The 20675-nt window shown below is 46.3% G+C and overlaps 1 protein-coding gene and 1 pseudogene across 3 annotated transcripts in view; both read left to right on the forward strand.

The window, feature by feature from the left end:
* Window positions 1-479: 479 nt before the first annotated feature.
* The window catches only part of ATG16L1 (autophagy related 16 like 1), a 45904-nt gene continuing 25708 nt past the window's right edge, over window positions 480-20675 (forward strand). The window contains exons 1-9 of one of the 2 annotated variants that reach the window (XM_082841218.1): window positions 480-721; window positions 4540-4633; window positions 8888-8993; window positions 9706-9779; window positions 10641-10892; window positions 14775-14840; window positions 17243-17329; window positions 17987-18043; window positions 18935-19037. In XM_082841218.1, coding sequence (XP_082697344.1) covers window positions 607-721; window positions 4540-4633; window positions 8888-8993; window positions 9706-9779; window positions 10641-10892; window positions 14775-14840; window positions 17243-17329; window positions 17987-18043; window positions 18935-19037 — 954 coding nt within the window. In that variant the 5' untranslated portion in view covers window positions 480-606. The remainder of the gene's footprint in view (window positions 722-4539; window positions 4634-8887; window positions 8994-9705; window positions 9780-10640; window positions 10893-14774; window positions 14841-17242; window positions 17330-17986; window positions 18044-18934; window positions 19038-20675) is intronic. The other variant, XM_082841219.1, reaches the window with a different exon arrangement.
* Window positions 11863-12636, forward strand: LOC309963080 (large ribosomal subunit protein uL22-like; annotated as a pseudogene). Its single transcript has one exon. The product of its transcript is annotated as a large ribosomal subunit protein uL22-like (transcript).

Consider the following 20675-nt stretch of genomic DNA (forward strand, 5'->3'; position numbering starts at 1 on the left):
GGATAGGTATCATTCCTTCCCGGTTTAGGGATCTTCCCCATTTTACAGATTAGGAAACTGAGGCTTAGGAATGCTGTCTCTCATCTATAGTCACACAGCTACCATGTGAGGAGTTTACTTCTGCTTGTAAACTGACATGAAGAAAAGGGAGGCAGGCTAAGAAAGAAAATATAAAACGGGGAAAAGCAAGCAAAGGAAACAGCAAGTGGGCGGAAGCCTCCCTTTTGCCTTTTCCTTTCTCCGCCCCCGACCCCGCAAGGCCGAGCCTCCAACGTGGCCCGCACGCCTCCTAGCGGCCGCATCTGTGCGGCAGGCACTTCCGGCCTCGGGATGCTATCATCAGGCAGCGCCCTGAGTCGGCGCCGGACATGTGCGTGCGTGTGGCGTAAGACGTCGGATGAGGAGGCGGGCTTTCTGGCTCTGTCCGAAGCCATTTCCGTCAGGAGCCGGAAGTCCGTCCTGGATTGCATCGGGGGAGGCCTGTTCGTGGACCTGAAACCTGGGGCTGCTGGTCCTCCCGCGCCCGCAGGTTGCCTCATGGTGCGGGCCGCGGCAGCCAGCCCCCGTGCGGATTGGCGGCGCTAAGGCGCCGGGGCAGCGCGCGACATGTCGTCGGGCCTCCGCGCCTCCGTCTTCCCCCGCTGGAAGCGCCACATCTCGGAGGAGTTGAGGCGCCGGGACCGGCTGCAGAGGCAGGCGTTCGAAGAGATCATCCTGCAGTGTGAGCGGCTGGCGGGTCCCGGGAGCGGGCGGGCGGGCGGGCGGGCCCAGCCGAGGCATGCGGGGCGCCAGCGGGAACCCGAGGCCGAGCCCCCCGCGCCTCCCGCGCGCCTTGAGGCCGCCCCGGGTACCCAGCGCCTTGGACCCCCAAACGCCTTTTTAGATCTTTTCCTCTTTCACTTTATTCTTGGGTGTGACTGTGCTGGGTTTTCCTCCTCAATTGGGTATTCTTCACGGGCAGGCACCGTTCATGTCTGTGTTTGTAAATCCCAGCAGCTCACATAATGCTTGTGTTACTTAAATAGGCCGGTTCCAGAAACATCCTGTTTCGGGCATCGTGTTGTTACTGACACGGGCACTGACTTGAAGCAGTAACTCGCTCCGTTACCGTCGTCTTCAGAGTGTAGCGAAATGTTTGCCTTTCATTCCTGAAGATCTGTTGTTCTTCCTCCACTTTGGTGTGTTTTGACTGTTACATATTACACATCTTGAGTCTTAACGTACTTTTTAGTTGGGACATCACAGTCTTTACTGTCGTTGAAAACTTCAGTGTGAAAGAGGTGGCCCACACCCACCCCCGCTGCTGCAATTTGAGTACAAAAATGTTTGTGCCCTTAGATGCCTTCTAAAGAGCCTTTCCTTGCCCCTCCGCCCCATTTTACCATAACTGACGACACATTTGGGGGAAGAAACGGGACACTCTTCGGACCTCTGGTTCTGTCTACCCCTTGAAGTAAGCCTGCAAATCTCAAATCATGTTGATGATGCAGTTCAGTGTAATAGTGGGTGCCCTTTATTGAATTCTGATTGTGCTAAATTTATGGTTCCTGAACTTACCTGCACATTACAATCAGGTGGGGATCTTTTAAAAATTATAAAGCCCAGGCCACATCCCAGACCAACGAAACCCCAGTAGTAGAGGTGGGACACAGGTGTCAGTATTTCTTGGTGATCCCCAAGTAATTCTAAGGTAGAGACAAGCTTGAGTGCTGTCGTAAATATTTGGCATGTGTCGTTTCACTTTATCTTTCCGAAAATTCTACGAAGCAGGTCCTGTTGCCCTTTATACAAATGAGAAAATTGAGACTGAGAGAGATTAGGTCATTTCTCTGGGGAGGTACAGCAGATTAATGATAGGGCCTGGATTTGGACACAGACTTGATGGCTCCTGACTTTTTTGCACTTTTGCCTTTCTCATTGGGTCCCCCAAGAAATGGCCTTCTTGCTTTTGCTGAGCCCATCCTCTTAACTAAAATGGGGAGAAAAGGGAGATGATGAATGTGCCACTCCTGTGCTGATTCCTTACACTCTTAAGAGGCTGGCAGCCCAGTGCTCTTTCAGAAAGCCAGAAGCACAGGAAACTCCTTGCTGAAACGATTCCTCATGGGTTACATAAATTCAGGTCATCGGGTATTTCATCATATGCTTATTCTTTAAAAGCTAATACACTGAAGGTCAAATTGGGTTGGAGGTCTGACGATACTCCCCTTACCAGCCTCACTTACCTGAGTCTGGTTTGCTGCATCTATAAACTAGGCGTGAAGCTCACCTTGCCTGCTTCATAAACACAGTGCTGTGCGTATAAGTGCTTTGAAAGCCATCTGCGTAACTGTCTATAAATGGAAGGTGCTTGTAATCACATTGACACAATTGAGTGTTTTTCTGCACTTTGAAAATGGACATCTTGAAGGGGTGGAGGATGTTGGAGGAAAGTCAGAAAGACAGGTCAGTCCTGGAGAGGGAACACGACTTTAAAACAGCTATAGTGAGTAATGCATGCCCGGGAGCTAGGAGAGGAGGCTGGGGTGGGGGGGCAAGAGGGCAAGACAACCTTGGCCTGTTAAAATCTGCAGTTGAGGCAGGGGACTGACATTTGGGAGGTCATTTCTAGATGGTGGAACAGCCTCACTCTTCATTCCTAGCCTCCCAAAGCAGTCAACCAGAGTTTCCCGTTCAGTCCTGCCTCTGAGCCTGAAGAGAAAGATGAAAAGAGGCTCTGGGGACAGCAGGTGGCCTTTGAGTGAGAGGAACTTGTAAGAAGGATCCCTCTTGAATACCTCATGTCTTTGATATCACAGGGCACCTAGCTGTAACATTTTGAAGATCTTATTAGAGCCCTTTGACACTGGTGAACATTCAAGTTTGGAATCACTTCCCTGTTCTCTTGAGCTAATTTATTAAATTAATATTGATGAAGATAGTGTTTCTGTTTCTGCCCAGGATTTCCATTTTTAGATATCAAGAAGTAGGACTCAACTCTTTAAGAGGAAAGATAAGCTATTCTGACAGGAATAGTCACTAGCATAAACCCTTCCAGCTTTTGCTGTGAAGCATCGCTAATCCCAGACGTTGGGGATCTGAAAGCCCCTGTCAGGTGTGGCTTTTCTGTAAGTTTCCTGTGGTCACTTTCTTGTTCTGCTTTGTGCACCCCCTTCCACTTCTGATCTCACTGGCCCCCTGCATGCATGTCATTTCTTGCCCTGACTTTTCTTTTGAATTTCTGCACTGTGTTCCCTGTCACATTTATTAAGTTCCAAGGACTCGTTTTCTTCCTTGAGCTCTCTGCTCCTGTGTTCTCTGGCATGTTAGGATCTTGCACCCAGTTGGACGAGCAGGGAACCTCAGAATAATCTTTGACTTCTTACTCATTGATATCTGTTCATGTCACTGCCTGCTTTTAAAATCTGTTGTCTCGCTATTGCCAGTAAGAAGAGGTCTGAATTTCTCATCCTGCCCTCTCATGTGTTGGTGCAAACTTTTATTTCTAGCCATTTACTGAACAACTCTCTAGACCTTCTGCTTGGACTGTCTGTTGTCTTCACCTGTGAAACCATCTGAGAAAATGAGTAAAAGTTCACTCTTCCTTTTTGTACTTGACCTCCACCCCACCCCCACCCCCATTACACTTTTTTAGCTCCTTGAGGTCAGGGACTCTGGTTTGTATTTGTATCCCTAGTGCCCTGATCTTAGATTAAATATTCCAGGGACTTTCTGGCAGTCCAGTGGTTAAGACTTGGCCTTCCATTGCAGGGGGTGTGGGTTTGATCCCTGGTCAGGGAGCTGAGATCCTGCATGCCTCGCAGCCAAAAATCCAAAACATAAAACAGAAGCAATGTTGTGACAGATTCAATAAAGACTTTTAAAAAATGATCCACATTAAAAAAATCTTTTTAAAAAAAATTCCAGGGCTTCCCTGGTGGCACAGTGGTTGGGAGTCCGCCTGCCAATGCAGGGGACGTGGGTTCGTGCCCCAGTCCGGGAAGATCCCACGTGCCGTGGAGCTGCTGGGCCCGTGAGCCATGGCTGCTGGGCCTGCACGTCCGGAACCTGTGCTCCGCGGCGGGAGAGGCCACAACAGTGAGAGGCCCGCACACCACAAAAAAAAAAAAAAAAAGTATCTTCTTTCTAAAAAACTTCCAAATATAATAAGGTAAAGGTTTCCTCTCTTACTTAGAGATGCATAGCACTTCACTTTTCCATTGTGTTTTGGTATGTTTGTTGCCTCTTTCCCAGGTAGAAACAGGTAGCTGTGGGAGTAGAAAGCATGGGCACGGGGGCGTTTTGGAGGGATTTTTCATAGGTTCCTTTGTCTGGGCTGCCTGTGCTTGGGCCAGGAAGCGTCTAAGGAGCGCATGTGCCTGGAGTTTGGACGATTGCTGTAATCGGTGGTAAAGTACAGTGCCTAGTACTTTGATACCTCTTAAAAGTGAAACCTGCCCAGTCATCTTCTGGTTATTTCTTTGGTCCAAATCTTTATAAGATGTTAAGTAGTAATAAAGCATACCTGGGTTGTAATAACTTTTTTTTTTTCTTTGCTAGATAACAAGTTGCTGGAAAAGTCAGATCTTCATTCAGTGCTGGCCCATAAGCTACAAGCTGAAAAGCATGACATACCAAACAGGCATGAGATAAGGTATTCTGAAACTATCCTGTATTGTTTGTGTCTCCTTTTTAATTGAAATTTGTCTCAGTTCAGTCGTCACTTCCCTTATTTTGAAGCAAACCAAGTACTGTGTTTGTGCTCCACTTTTTGTCAGTTCCTTTCAAATAAAAACTTCTGAAGCCAAATAACTAACTATTTAAGTTTTTTTTGAAGGTACGTAGCTACCCACCTAGAAGGCTCATCATCAGTACGATGTGAGCTTGAGAAATTGCTTAAGGCGAGTAACCAGGCCAGTTCCTCCTGTAGCCTGCCAGCGTTCACTTTTTCTGAATAATCAGACAAGTAAGCATTCTTGAGCAGATTTACATAGATCTTGTCAGTACAAGATTGACTGGCCTGTAAACATCAGCGCCACAGGTCTATGTGATCCTTTTTAGTTCAGTGTTGTTTCCATGTATCTTAGTGTGCAGTCAAACCAGTGGGTTGCAGAAAGCTTTTTTTTTTTTAAGAAAGATTAGGCAGAAATTTGCATTTTATAGGAAGACTAAGTATTGCTTCACTAAATATGTGAGTATGTGTTCATGGTGGGGAGTTTAGTATCTTTACTTGGGTCATTCATGTAAACTATCTCTTTTTGAGGGTCATGGTCCAAAAAAACCTTAAAGCCATACTTCACGCGAGTGGCTTAAATGGAATCATTCTAGAGTCTTACTGTCCTCCTTTTCCATTTGTTCATCACGTTTGCATATTAAATTTTGTGGTTTGTATGGGAACAGTACCCATTATTGTTCTAAAATCTACAAGCTTTTTTGCATATCAGCTAACATTTAGCAATTGTAAAAACAGAGCTGATGGTAATTTAGGATTTTAGGAAAAAAACAGAAATGCTGGGTGTAGCTTGTCATTTACTCCTATAGCCATATCTGCTAATTACTTGCCATCCGTGTTTCCTCATCTGGCGAGGTGGTCTCCAGGCAGACCGGATTAGAAAGAGGAACAGATGGCCCGGCCTAGGTTCCATTGTTGCTTAAGAACAATTCAGGAGATCATGCCTAGCTGTGGTCCTGGGAGGCCTTCTGCAGGATTTAAAATATTAGTTGCTGTGTTCTGGTCAACTTTAGGTGTAGAGAATCCATTTCGCCCTTTTTCATCTAAATTCAGTCAACTGAAACCTTGAAACATTTTATTTCTATCTGGTTAGCCTCTTGGTGACTATATTCCTGCATCCTTTATCTGTCAGCGAAACTCATTTGCTTGGAAAGGTGCAATAAATAAATATACAACATTCTTTTAACTGAGTATCACTGGGGTGGTAATTTAACTGGAAGTCCGTCCTTCCTGCAAACTTGTGTTCAGTCAGGCCTCTTCCTGACTGCCTTGTTTCTATTAATGGTATCCTTATTTTCCACAAGTCAGCTATGATTCCTTTTTCCCTTGGTGTCCTGCCCCTCCCCCTTTGCAGTCAGCCAGGCCTGTTGATTCTTTGCCCGAGTGTCCTGTGCATCTGTCCCTTGGTTTGCATTTGTGTGCCACCAGCTTCGTTGCTTCCATTCCTAGACTATGGCAGGGGTCTCGTTCACTGAGTCATTTTGTGACTACAGTGTGGGCCAGGCGTTGGGATACAGAGATGAATAAGCCAAGAGTCCTTGTTCGCAAGCACCTGAGCCTCGTGGGGGAGAGTAGCTCAGTGAGGTGAGTGCCAGTAGGATACAGGCATTCACAGAAGACGGGGATCTCATTGGCTGCTTTCTCTCTCTTCTGGGCTCTCAAGTCCTGCCCATCGCATTCTAATTAATCTTGAAACACACTGTGCTTAAAAAGCTTTATCTCGTTAATTATCTGACTCCTCTCAAGTGTTTTAATCCCTTTGCTTACTGAATAAATCAAAGTGAAACTCATCCCTGAGAAATAGTTGATTCCAACAGTTTTCTAAGTATGCCTGCTAGACCACAGCCTCAGAGATTTGTTAGAAATGCAGAATGTTGGGCCTCACCCCAGAGCTCCTGTTTCAGAAACTCTAGGGGTGGCGCCCAGTAGTCTTGTTTTAAGAACCTTTAGGTGATTCTGATGACCTCTAACATGTAAGAACCACTGCTTTAGTGGCTACTCAGTCCTTGTGAAGTATCCAAGACACCCGGGAGCATGTTAGAAATGCAGATTATTGACCCTTTTCTTCATCGACCTGATGGATCGTTCTGGGATGGGGCCCAAGAATCTGAAACCTACTCTCTAGGTGATTCTTTTTTTTTCTGCCTAGTGAAGCACTGTTACTGGGCTTTTGTAAGAAGTTTGACTTTTATTGTGAATAAGGTTGGAAGTGGTAAAAGGCTTTGAGCAGAGGAATGAGTGCCCTGTATCCTTGCCTTTTCTTAGGATTCTCTTCAGCTCCTTGGAGGAACAGGCTAGTTTTATGTTTTGCATATTTCACATTGCTTTGCATTAAAATAAGGGGATTTGATAAAAATTATTTCTTTTCCTTCTAATCCCCATATGCAATCAATCACCCAGGCCTGTTGCTTCTTCTGCCTAATTTAGGGTGGTTTCTTATAAGGTATGTGCCGCTTTCTAGTCTCTTGGCTTCTAGTTCATGGGCCAAGATTGGGGAAGCACTATGTTGCCTCAAAGAATGCAATATTAGTGTTTCTTAGAACATGTAAGAAAAATGCTTTTAGAGATGGAGGGTAGATTTAGGAGGGAGCATCATTCTGCTGCCTTTTCCCTCTTTATTTCTTACCGGCCATTGGGAAGAGACAGTGCCCCCACTTCAGATGGTGGCATCCTAGTTTGCCAGCCATCTTCCTTTTCTCCATCTGTGTGCTTTCCCTGGGGAGTGGTTTCAGCTACTCACTGTAGTCTGATAATTTACACCTGTAGCTCCAGCCAAGACCCCTCTCCTGCATTACAGATCCACAGTTCTGTTCACCTGCTGTTATTTCTGAGATAGTATGCAAACACCTGCAAACTTTCCCAAATTCCATTGACTCTCGAGGTGGCCTGAGCTCCGTCCATGGCTTTAGATACATCTGTTTGCTGACAGCTTCTATATGTCAGCCTCCAGCTTGGACCTCTTTACTTGAAGTTCAGACTCTTAACAATATGCAATTTCCACTTGACATGCCCACTTGGATGTCCACGGTGAACTTGCTCTTCAGGCCTCCCCCAACCTCTTGCCCCTGTCCTTCTGCCTCAGTAGGTGACGCCTACCTTTAATCAGCCACTCAGGGCAAAAGCCTTGGAGTTGTCCTCGACTCCTGTCTTTCTCTCATTCCCCACAACCAATTCAAAGGCAAGTCTTGCAGTCTCTCCAGAGTGGATCTAGCTAGGATCTGACCACGTCTCACCGCCTCCGCTGCCGTCACCTTGTCCCGATCTGCACTTTCTGAGTCTGGAATATGTAATAGCTTGCTAACTGGTCTCGCTGTTTCTGCCCTTAACCCCTGCAGTGTGCTCTCCACCCAGCAACTGTAGCGATCCTTTCAAAACGTAAGTCGTTCCTCTGCTCAAAACCCTCGGCGGCTTCCAGTCATGCATAGGAAAAGCCACAGTCCTCGGGGGCCTACGAGGCTCTGCGTGGCCTCCCCGATCCTCCCTGCACCCCCTGCCCTGGGCGCTGTGGTCACACTTGCCCCCAGCCTCTCCAACACTTGCTGTTCCCTCCACTCACAGGGCCCCGCCCCCGGGTCCGCATGGCTTGTTCCTCACTCTTTCCAGTCTTCAGTCAAGTGTCACCCCTCGGGATGCCTTTGATTACCGCACGTGGAACAGGAGCCCTGTCGCTCTGTCCCCTTCTTTACACTGCTTAGTTTTTCTTCACAGCATATCTGACCACCTGACTCCATCCATCTACTCATTTGTTGTCTGTCTACTCTTAGCCGATTGTGCAGCTTCCTGTTCCCTGCCTTCTCCCCGCTAGGCACCAAAACACGGCCTAGCACAGAGCCGGCACTCAGATACTTGTCGGGTGAGTGGACCTCGTTGTCTCCTCCCCGTTTACCTGAACTTTATTCCGGAACCCATCCTTTATTCCTGACGCAGCTGGTGGTATGGGTTGTGGCTGGTTGGTTTTACCCTGTGTCTCATATCTCCTACTTTCTACTTTAGGTTTGTAGTGACTTATAACTCTATTGGCCTGGAGAACTGAACTGCTTTCTTGGCTATATTGTCATGTACAGGTTTGAAATTCTAAGGTTATTGTTCCAGTGCCTGATTGAAGGGCTCTGGGGTCTGATTTTTTTTTTTCTCTTGTTTGCACGTTCTCTTCATCTGCCTGGTTGGGGCATTTAGTCCTGGACATGATGGTGCATGGAATGATAGTCAGCTGCAAGAAATGGCCCAGCTGAGGATTAAACACCAAGAAGAACTGACTGAATTACACAAGAAACGTGGGGAGGTAAAGATAGCTCCTCTCCTCGTCTGTCTTGGGGGTCCGGGGGTGGGGCAGGCACTCCCACTGGAATTTGCAGCCATCCTGGCTACATACGGCATCACCAGCTCTATCTGTGGGAATGAAACAACGGAAAAGATGTGAGACCTCTGTCAACAGGTGGGCAAGCCATTGAGATAACAACCAGGTTGTCATGCTCCAAGATGGCATGAAAGGTACAAGTGGAGAAACATAAAAAGAAAGAAGCTTACTCCTTGATTGACTGAAAGTCTTAACTAATACCTTCATAAAGCGTGAAACCTGCAATTTCAGAAAAATTCATTAGGAAGAATCAAGTCCTGGGCTGTGTTTACACTGGGTGGTGGTCTAATGGCAAGTTATGAAAAAGTGCAACTTACCATTACTTCAGCTGAATTGATTATCAGCTGAAGAGTCGGAAAAGGTAGCTGGGGTGGAGGGGTAGCCAGGCGTTCTCAGCAGGAACCTGGCGGTCACCTGGAGCGTTGCTCGTCTATCCAAGGCTGCCTTCAACAGGGAAAGCGCACACTATGCCCCCCGCACAGCCCCTTCTCCTCTCGGCCACCCAGCTCGTTTCTTCTTGGTGCCTTGGCCCCACCGCACAGGCACCTGTTTTTTCTTTAAAGTAAACCGCAATTATGAGTTTCCAACTGAGGTCCTAAAATCTCTTGTTTATGAAAGTGTTCTTCTTTACCCCCAGTTAGCTCAGTTGGTGATTGACCTGAATAACCAAATGCAGCAGAAGGACAAGGAGATGCAGATGAATGAAGCCAAGTGAGTAGAGAGCACGCTTCCTTCGGGACTGGTCGTGGGATCTCACCGCCTGTTTTACTGTACTCTTGTGAGCGGGGCCAGTGGTGATCGGTGGCAAACAGTAGCCACACTGGGCTCAGCACAAGTTTCGTTTCTGTGCATACATAGCCTGGGGTCCTTTTCTACCCTCTGAGGATGGAAAAGGCAAGAAGAGTGCCCTCCGTCCTCCAGGGCCCCAGCACACCCCTGAGAAGTCAGCTTCGCTCTTCGAAGTGTCCCTGAGGCATTCACAGTTCTCCCCATGGCCATTGCCTGGGGGAGCGGGTGTCTTCTGTGGTGGGGATGGGACCAAGATAGCCCAGTGCCCGGCCATTGGGAACGGGGATGAGTTTGTGGGCAGGGTTGTTCTTGATCTGGGAGAAGCCTACCGGTCAAGATAAACAGGGACTCCAAATCCTAGGATCTTTGAGCTGGAGGGGAGCCTGGGTCTCATCTGTGCCTTTTCCCTTACTCCGCAGAGAGGGCTCTCTAGAGGCTTAGAAAGGTGGGGAGCCTGCTCAGGCGTTCACACTCAGTGAGTGATAGAGCTGATGGAATGCACAAGATACCCAGCCTCCTTTTAATCTCCCATTACTACACTATTTCAGCATCAAAAGCTCCCTTTTCCTTCCCATCCTGCTTTTCTAAAAGATACTTTAACTAGTCATTCATAGTCTGGATGAATTTTGCCCTAGGTGTTTCCTCTCCATTAATGGGATTGTCCTGTAAACCCCTGGGGCTGGGCTTGGCCAAGTGAGGTGCCTGCTGTGATGGCTGAGGTCATTGTTGGTGCCCAAGCTCACACAGGTCTTGTGCAGTATCCCTCTCCCGTCATGTTTTCAGAATTGCAGAATGCTTGCAGACCATCTCTGATCTCGAGACCGAGTGCCTGGAACTACGCACTAAGCTTCAGGACCTTGAAAGAGCCAACCAGACCCTGAAGGATGAATATGATGCCCTGCAGATCACTTTCACTGCCCTGGAGGAGAAACTGAGGAAGACTACTGAGGAGAACCAGGAGCTGGTCACCAGATGGATGGCTGAGAAAGCCCAGGAAGCTAATCGCTTAAATGCGGAGAATGAGAAGGATTCAAGGTGGGAGATGAATCGGCAGTCAGTAATTTCCATTGTTTAATGAAGTCGAGCCTAGTTCTTAGAAAAGAAAGAAACCAACCTGGCAGCTCTGACCACAGGGTGGGGGCACCAGGAAGCACTAACAAAATTAGAAATAGTGGTGGTGGGTGTGAAAGAGATTTGCATTTATAAGAACACTTTTACAGCTGAGCAAAGGATTACCTCCCAAAAGGGCTTTGGCCCGTTGCTTTTTTTTTTTTTTTTTTTTTTGCGGTACGTGGGCCCCTCACTGTTGCGGCCTCTCCCGTCGCGGAGCACAGGCTCCGGACGCGCAGGCTCAGCGGCCATGGCTCACGGGCCCAGCCGCTCCGCGGCATGTGGGATCCTCCCGGACCGGGGCACGAACCCGTGTCCCCTGCATCGGTAGGCGGACTCCCAACCACTGCGCCACCAGGGAAGCCCCCGTTGCTATTTTTGCCAGCAAATTCTTTCCGTGTTTCAAGAAGAAAAGCTAGTTCTTGAACAGTGTAAATTAAACCAGAGTTAGAAAAAGCGTATAATCCGCCCCCCCCCCCGCCCCATTTTGTAAAACTATTCCAACCCATAGCAAAAACTCTGATCTGGCTAGTGTACAAGAGGACCGTGAACCAGCCTCACTAGTAATGAGTTCAAAAGATTAGAACATTTTATTTTAAATCCCCACATCAGTAGTTTAGAATTTGAAAAGATTATTGTAGTTTATCTAAAAGAATAAATGCATGGAATAGGAAAGAGCCTTAAAGAATAACAAAGAGCCCTAATCCTACCAAATAATATATGCAAAAAGATTTCGAAATCTGTGTAAAAACGGAAACCAAAAGGTAGAAGCAAAAAATGTTACTCTCTGCTGTTTGTTTTATGAAAAATTCCTAAATAGGAGTATTGGAGGACTTTCTAAACATTAAAAGTGATGGTAGCTTTTCCAGTAAGCAGCCTGAGGTGACCTCTAAACATGGTTCGCTATTCACTTGACCCAGAAAACCCCACAAAATCATGAAAGTCAAGAGGTTCAAATCTTCATGTTCACTTTAAGAACACTTGTGAAACTGCCCAGGCCATTGAGGATATGCACATCCGAAAAGCCACCAAGTATCTGAAGGATGTCACTTTAAAGAAGCAATGTGTGCCGTTCTGTCGTTACAGTGATGGAGTTGGTAGGTGTGCCCAGGCCAAACAGTGGGGTTGGACACAGGGTTGGTGGCCCAAAAAGAGTGTTGAATTTTTACTGCACATGCTCAAAAATGCAGAGTAATGCTGAACTTAAGGGCTTAGATGTAGATTCTCTGGTCACTGAGCACATCCAGGTGAACAAAGCCCACAAGATGCTGCGCAGGACTTACAGAGCTCATGGTCGGATCAACCCATACATGAGCTCTCCCTGCCACATTGAGATGATCCTTACTGAAAAAGAATAGATTGTTCCTAAACCAGAAGAGGAGGTTGCCCAGAAGAAACAGATATACCTGAAGAAACAAAAACTTATGGCCCGGGAATAAATGCTGCAAAAAATAAATGCAAATAAAGGTTAAAAAAAAACACCCCCCCCCCCAAAAAAAAAGTAATGGTAATAAAGAATGGACTGTATAAAAATTGTAGGTTTCTTAACATCGAAGAACACTATAAAACAAGCAAATAGGCTATGCTATTATAAAATATGTATCCTTAGTATAGAGTCAGTAAGGAACAGGTGAGCATTCAGACAGAGGGATGTAACATAGATAGTTCATGAAAGAAGTGGACGAGCTCAGTGAATCTGGCAAAAAGGATTGTTGGGAGGAAGGTGGGACAGGCCCCTCACATGCTGATGTGAAGGCTGTTTCCCTAACCCCTGGAGGGCCCTGGGGATGGCAGGCACCTGAAAATGGTTCCCACTTGTTGGCCTTTATCCTGAGTGATGAGGTTCGTTCACAAGTACGATTTTGTGATAGTCCATTATTCACAGTAGTGAGAAATTAGAAGCGGTATATCCCTTGGTGGGGGGAGAAATTGTGATATTTTCATACAGTGGGATTTTGCAAAGTCTTTTCAAAATATATATACGTCTTAAGTTTGTATTAAGAAAACGTGAGCTGTCCTTATATTCTTTCTGTCTCATGTTTAAGTAAAATTGCGCGGCTTATATGTGGAGCTCTTGGGCAGCTTAGGGGTGGTAAGGACACCGGGGCTCCGTGGAAGTTGTTAGGCTTCGGGCTGAGAGCCTGCCTGAGGGAGAAGTGGGCAGGCGTGTGGTCCTGCAGAGGGAGAGCCCTTGATCGTCACCGTGGGCAAGGACAACCCAAACTTTCTAGTGAAAATGGGGAGTGAGGCACGTTACATACCTGCCCTTGTTCTGTCCTTTGGAATGTCATCCTAGGAATATACCATTGCACGTATAACCATCTGATTGCACGTGTGGGACCTGGGGATTCTTTTCGTTACTTGACTCAACTAGTTCCTCCTTCTTAGAAGCCTTCCCCCTTCCTACCTATTTCCCAGATTAGATGTCCTTCCTCTCCTAGCAGCTTTTGTTTACCTGGGTCATAGTGAGCGCTGTTTTTTGAAATAGCTGCTTGTGTTCCGCCTCCCTTGCAAGGCTGGGGTGTGTCCCCACAGGCAGGCACGGTGGCTGCTGTGTAAGAAGCTGTCAGCATTAAAGAAGGACATTTCCGCTGTTGTAATGAAGCCTGGGCTGCGGGTGTTTTTTTCTCCCCGTGACTCCAGCTCTGTCCTTTACCCACTCCTTGCAGACAGGTGCCTCTCCTTTAGAGGAGTGTTACACACCCCGCACCGGGATTCTGCTTTCCCCTCAAAGACAGTTTATAGGGCATCTATTCCAGCTAAGAAAAATTTGTTAACCTGTCATTTTTGTCACTTGTCCTGTAAAACTGACTCTTCATCTTCAAGGTATAAGATTAAGAGTGTAAGGCACTTTTTCAAGCTAGAGCCTCATCCCATCCCAGATTCTGATGTGCCACCTACAGGACTTTGCCCTATTTTGAGAATTATCACTATGGTAGAAACTTTTTTAAAAACTTAGGAAAGTTGTTTTTTAATTTAGAAAAATTTTTTAAAATTCCAGCAGAACTCTTGACCTGAGCTCAGTAGCAGTGCTAGAGTTGTGGGTTGGGGGTCCTCCACAGCGAGGGCAGAAATGACAGATAGAGGTGAACTTGCCATGGAAAAGAGAGGGAGGCCAAGGTTTAAAGGTTAGGAAGCTCCTGAATTGAGGACTTGGGAAGGAAAGACAAAAATGATTCTGAGAGGGGAGAGAGTGGAAGCGGCTGCTGACGACATTAAAATTCTGCTGCAGCCAGGACTTGTGTGTCCAGCCCTAGTAAACTGAAGCCTTGTACATTTTGATGACTCAAGAATCTCACTATACCTCAGTTTCCTTGTCTATAAAATGGGAATCATAGTACTTAACCTCAAAAAGTTTGTTATAAGTGTTAAATGAGTCAAATTCTGTAAAATAATAAAACCATGCTAGGTACAAGTACATTTTTATTATTATTCATGCTCTTGATATGTTAATGTGAGACTGTTTACTTCAGAAAACTAAGTCTCGACCATGGCTAACCCTGGATAAACCTGGTGCATGTTTCTGTCCTGAGAGGCCCTGGGTCCCCACAGGCAGGCTTCTCCCTTGCTGGTTCACTGCTCTCTCTAATCCCTCCTAGGGCTTTGCTCTGAAATCCATTATAATAGGATCCTTGCTGAAGTTACAGTTGTAGATTTGGGACTTTGGGTATCTTTGTCCAGGGTAGTTGTTACTTTAAGTGCATTGAATATTCAAATGTGTTACTAAGTAGTTTTTTGAGAGCCAAAACCCCATGCTTTCTTTAAGTAGACATAAATAGTGGGCTTTTTTTTTTTTTTTTTAAATAGGAGGCGGCAAGCCCGGCTGCAGAAGGAGCTCGCAGAAGCAGCAAAGGAACCTCTCCCAGCTGAGCAGTGAGTAGAGATGTACAAATCGAAACTATGCTCGTAGTAATTTGATTTGCTGTTTTGAAATAGTCTTATAATATTCTGTTTCTATAAAACCATTTTACAAAATGTAGAAGGAAAACGAAAAGACTTAGGGCAGCAAATAAAAAACACCCATTACCTTCCAGAAAGTTGTTCCAGTTTATACTCATTAGCTGTGAGTGTGAATTCTGACTTCCTCCACCCTTAACCAGTGACAGCCTCGCTGTTTTCCTGTTGAGACCGACCTGTTTTCTGCCTCTGGTTGGAGCTGTTGCAGTGTGATGCTGGGCTGGGGTTCTGTCTCTTGCTCTCTTCTTGGTTTGTGGCTTCAAGTGGAGCTTGGGCAAACCTTTGAGGCCTAAGTAAAAACTGGGATTTCCTGGAACAAAAGCAATTAAGTCAATATGGAGTTTTTCCTAATCTGGAATTGGGTGGAGGGTCTTCCCTGAGATTTGAAGCTTTGTTTTCAGAGCAGTGGGTATTTTAGTGACTAAATTCCCTTTGCTCTGGTTCAGGATGTGGCGTCTTCTCCCTCTTTGAAATAGGTTCTGGAATATAGTATTAGAGTTCTGATCTTCTGTTTATTTAAATGTTGCTTGCTTCCTTGTAAATGGAGGGGAGTGATTTAAATTCACTCAGGAGTCATCTGCCAGACAAAGGTCTTGATTTATAAGAAAACAAATCTCATACCAAGCCTTTGCTTTAGATGTAGCATATGTGCATAATTTCTATACTCTTCACATGTAGAAAATGAACCTCAGGTGTATTTGCCCAAAGCTACAAAGTAGCTAAATAGTTGACCCGGAAATGAGATTTGGTCCCTTAAAAATAACGGCTTATAAAAGCATCATTTGTCTGCCTCTTATTGGCCAGCATAAACAGGTGACTAGGTGTAGAAAGGTCCAGCATCCTGCCCCATATCACAAAGGAAAAGGCAGAGACAGGGTGGAAACTTAAGGGTGTCTGACTGTGAAGGCCTGTTCTTAATCTCTGTTCTTTCCTACAAGTAGAGTTTCTAGGTGAAAGGACATTAACACCTTTGAAAGGTTTTGATAACGCGTTACCAGATGCTGGTATTTCCTCGTGGTCCTGGGCCTTTGCGCTGTTCCAAGTACCTTTATAACTATACAACTCTATCTTAAACAAACCATTTACATAGGCTCAGCTCAGGTTTGTTACCCTTGCCATGTCTGCTGTTCTGTTGTTACCCTTGTGCGGACACAAGTGACCCACAGACCACAACTGAGAAGAGAAGAAAGCCCAGCCTGTTCTCTGTCTTCAGGCCTGCCTTTGTTCTCCTCTAATCCTGGCCAAGACTGGGTTCAGTTACACGGGACCCTAGAATCAATAGCCAAGGAAAATAAATTTACTTGAACTTGGTTTAACTTGCTTGGTAACAAGTTCTGAAGTATATATTTACATAATCCAGATAATCATGGAAAAATCTCTCAAGTTCTTATGAATCCAAACATTTGGTAATAAAGTCTTGGGTTATTAGATTTTATTATTTTGCTTCTCCATGAAGCAACTTGGTAGGACGTCATTAAGACCAAAATAATTACTTGCCTTCCCCGCAACCAGGAAAACGGGGAGGAAGGGGAATTCCAGAGGAGCTTTGCATCCGGTGGGATAAACACCAGCAAAGGAGCATGGTCCTGTGACTTGATTATCTCATGTGTAATATAATGGACTCTAAAATGTCAGAAACAGCAAATACCCAGAGCTATGCTTAAACATATAAGCCTCAAATACCCAGAGTCAAAAATGAATTGTGTTTAGATCTTGCTTTCCTGTCTTTTACTATTACAGTAATATTTAGAACTGGGTTGTTTAGGTACCCGTTGACTTCATTGCCCTTTTAGCAGTCCATTTCCTTATTGACTTGGATCTTCTCCCTATCCTGGCATTTTCTTGTACACCATAGCTGCCCCTAGCTATCCTCTATGTTATTCAGCCCGTCTCATGGGAACTGTTTCTTAGTGAGTGCTGCAGTCCAGTTGGCATGCGGGAGCCCTTGAGCTACAAACCAGACTTCTGATGAGAAAAATCTACCTTAGTGCTGGTTGTGTGAATATAGGCTTAATAAGCCATTATGTCATTGCTTTCCAAGTGGGAGCTATGTTTAGACCTAAAAAGAGCAAAAGCTCACTGGTAAAGTTGTTTTCAGTTGGAATTCTGGATTTGACTTGAACAGATCGTTTCTTCGCTGTTGCTCAGATGGCAGCTCCTTTTTCTCCAGAGAAGCCTTGACTGCCTCTGTCACAGCCAAGTCACATAGCCCGTGTGTGATTAGGAGGTGGTGTTGGTGTCGGCCTTTGCAGAGCAGACTCATCACAAAGCTCCTGTTCAGCAGCATCAAAGACTCAGCCTCTTGCCCTTCTTTCCAGGGATGATGACATTGAAGTCCTTGTGGATGAAACCTCCGATCACGCTGAGGAGGCCTCTCCGGTGCGGGCCGTCAGCAGAGCAGCCGCGTGAGTAGACGGGCTGTGCCAGGGGCGGAGCAGCCCGGCAGCATGCTTGTGGGCGGGGCCAGGGAACGGTGCGGCGCCCCCAGCTGGAACGTGCAGCCCCGCTCACTCAGCCATGGGGCTCGCGGGCTCCAGGGTGTCTCCGTCTTTCTCGGGTCACCTCTGCTTAACAGGAGGCTAGCCGTCCCTTAGTGCCGCCACCAGCTGTGAAGAGAAGCAGAAAAAGTGTAGTGGCTTTCGGAAAGATGGACCTTGTTAGGCAGGTGGTTGTTTAGATCATACTGCTTAATTCTTACCAGGGCTCCAGGAGTTCTTTTCTTTTCTTTTTTTAATTTGCCAAAACAGGATGAAAAGAATGGGCTTGGTCATTAACCACTAGAAGTTGTTGTTAGGTCACTTAGACAGTTCATCGTCTAAAGCAGTATTTCCAGGGAAGTTAATTTAGTGCTAGGGAACCGTGTTTCTTTTGAAACTTCAAGGCTGGGTTTTCCCTCCTACCTTCCCAATGCTTTCTGGTGGTTCAGTACTGTGAGGGGTTCTCAGCTGGGGTTTGGGAACTCATTGGGAAATACACTCCCAGGTACTTTTGTGGACTGTTTTTGATTGATTATTTGGGCAAAATGTTTCTAAGGTTTAAACCTATCCTCCCCTCCTCTTTAGTAAGCGACTCTCGCAGCCTGCTGGAGGCCTTCTGGATTCTATCACTAATATCTTTGGGTAGGTTAGAAAACCTTCACCTTTCCTTGTTAATATGTGTATAAATATACCTGAGTACATGTACATGATTTGTTGTTTTTTAAACGTGCGCCAGAATTTCAGTGCAGAGTATACAGATGCCTTAATTTCAGCTTTTCATTTAGCTTCTTCCTTTTTTCCTCAACTTCCTTTTTCTTAATCTCGCTGCGTGCTGATCTCTGGCCTTACCCTTTAGTCTGTCCGAGTCTCCCCTTTTGGGACATCACTCTTCTGATGCTGCCAGGTGAAAATATTATCCTCTCTTAGCCCAGCATGCAAGTGTGGGTCGTTGATAATTATGCTGATCACTGCTTCACTACACCAATCATCACGTGTACATGTGCTAATAACCAGGACGCTTTGCATGCTCCTAGGAATGCTGTCAGCCCTCTGAGACGGGCGAATAGGCTGAGCTCTGTACAGTAATCAAGGCCGGGTCGCTCTTTCTTTTGGCATGTGTTCAGCTCCACCTTGACCACAAGTGTATGCTGAGGATGATTGTAACCAGGCATAGGAATCATCTTAAAATAGTTTTATGAAAATACCAACGAGCTCCCTCTGAGCTAGCGGTTACATTAAGTTGAGAACATTTGTAGCTGTTTATTGACGGGGGCAGCAGTTGTTCAGGATTGCTTTTCAGTGTTGAGTTTTGGAGTCCATGGGTTAGCGAAAAGGAGAGTACAGGTAAGTGCTGACTGTCTTTCCAGTTGTCACTGAGTGAGGTTGCTTCTGATTTGGGGAATCGTTCTGTGGTTTGGATGGTCTAGAAGGGAAAAGAAGCTATTGATAAAAGATGTCTTTGAATCCCTTCTGAGAGTTTGGTGGACAGTAAGCCTGTGCCATCCTGATGTTTTCCTTTATGTTACTTCTTAGGAGGCGCTCTGTGTCTTCCTTTCCAGTTCCCCAGGATAACGTGGATACTCATCCCGGCTCTAGTAAAGAAGTGAGGGTGCCAACGACTGCAATGTGTGTCTTCGTAAGTATGATTTATCCCCACAGCCCACCAAGCTTCATAAAGAAACAGAGCCTGACAAAGGACCCTTTCTCCTGCTGCAGCTAAGCTTTCTATTATTGTTTTATTCATAGGGAACTTTCTATCAGACAACCTGTTGGCTGTCTGATAGAAAGGATTGATTATATTTTGATAAGCAAAGCAAAGCAAAGTTGCTTTGATAAGGTGAGTAAAATTAGTGTATTTTGCCGCTCTTCAGAGAACAGAATTTATTTGCAGCCACCCTCTGTAACGTAGGACTGGCTGAGATGATGGGTGGCATGAGGGGCTGGGGCAAGGGGAGAGCTAATTTGGGATGGTGAGGAATTAGAGAATAATTCATGCAGTTGTTGTCACCAGTTGGCTCCAATTTAGAGTTTCTAGTCAGTGGTCTGTTTTGGAAGGTCAGTAGGGCAGCTGTTGGCTTCACAAATTATACTCAGGTCCATGTGACTTCTGACCATTAGGAGCACATAGTTGGAAGCCGGAGAAACTCCTGGGCAGAAGCCACTGTGATACCATGGCTGTCACCTGGAGTGGGGAGCTGGGTCCTAGTACTAAAGGATAATCCGGATCCTGGCTGGGGTAATTGAGCGGACATGCAACCGGCCTGGGGAATTGTAGAGTCCCTGGCTCAGGGCTAGGAAATGGGGTGGGGGATGGAAGAATAGAGCAAAGCCCAAATAGTTGGGTTAACTCTTGTGTTGCGAGGGGTGAGTTGGAGGAGCTGATGTTCGGGGAGAGAAAGGCTTGCTGTAAAAATGGGATGGGGCTTCCCTGGTGGCGCAGTGGTTGAGAGTCCGCCTGCCGTTGCAGGGGACACAGGTCTGTGCCCTGGTCCGGGAAGATCCCACGTGCCGCGGAGCGGCTGGGCCTGTGCGCCATGGCCTCTGAGCCTGCGCGTCCAGAGCCTGTGCTCCGCAACAGGCGAGGCCACAACAGTAAGAGGCCTGCGTACCGCAAAAAAGAAAAAAACAATGGGATGGAGTTTATATGGGGGGAGCTTTCAGTTCCGGGCATAAAGAGGAACTTTAATAGTTATTTCCATACAATGAACTGGCTGAGCGATTAGCCACCTTGGTCGTTGTAAAGAGAGTCCTGCTGTGGGTGAGGAGTTGGACGGGGGACCATTAAGGCCCCTTCCCACTCCACTCCTGTGATTCTCTAACAGGCCTGGGCACCTCGGAGGTCGATGATGATTGGTAAAAGGTCTGATTGCACTTAACGTCACATTGCCTTCCCTGCCCTCAACTCCCAGCAGCCCATTTTTTCCCTCCTGTCACATTTAAGTCGTGTGTATGGGGTAATGGAGCAGCTGATAATTGGGGATTCTGTCAGTGTGTGTCTCTGAGAGTGAGCAGTGCACAGCTGACAAGCGTCCAACAGAACAAGCCGCACAGGAGATTGACGAGAGGCAGCCATGGTTGTGATGGTGCGTGATCTCAAGTTTTCAATCTGAGACCTCCGAAGTAGAAAGGTATCATTACAAAGAAAACGGAATTGTATGGAGGTAAAAAGCTTGGTCCCCTGTCAGACAGCTTTTCAGCCCTGGGACACGAGAGGGTGGAGAGAAAGCAGATCAAGCAAAGTAATAAGAAATCATGTTTCTGTTCCAGTCGGTTC

Source organism: Leucopleurus acutus, assembly GCF_964270905.1.
Source record: "Leucopleurus acutus genome assembly, chromosome: 6".
NCBI lineage: Eukaryota > Metazoa > Chordata > Mammalia > Artiodactyla > Delphinidae > Leucopleurus > Leucopleurus acutus.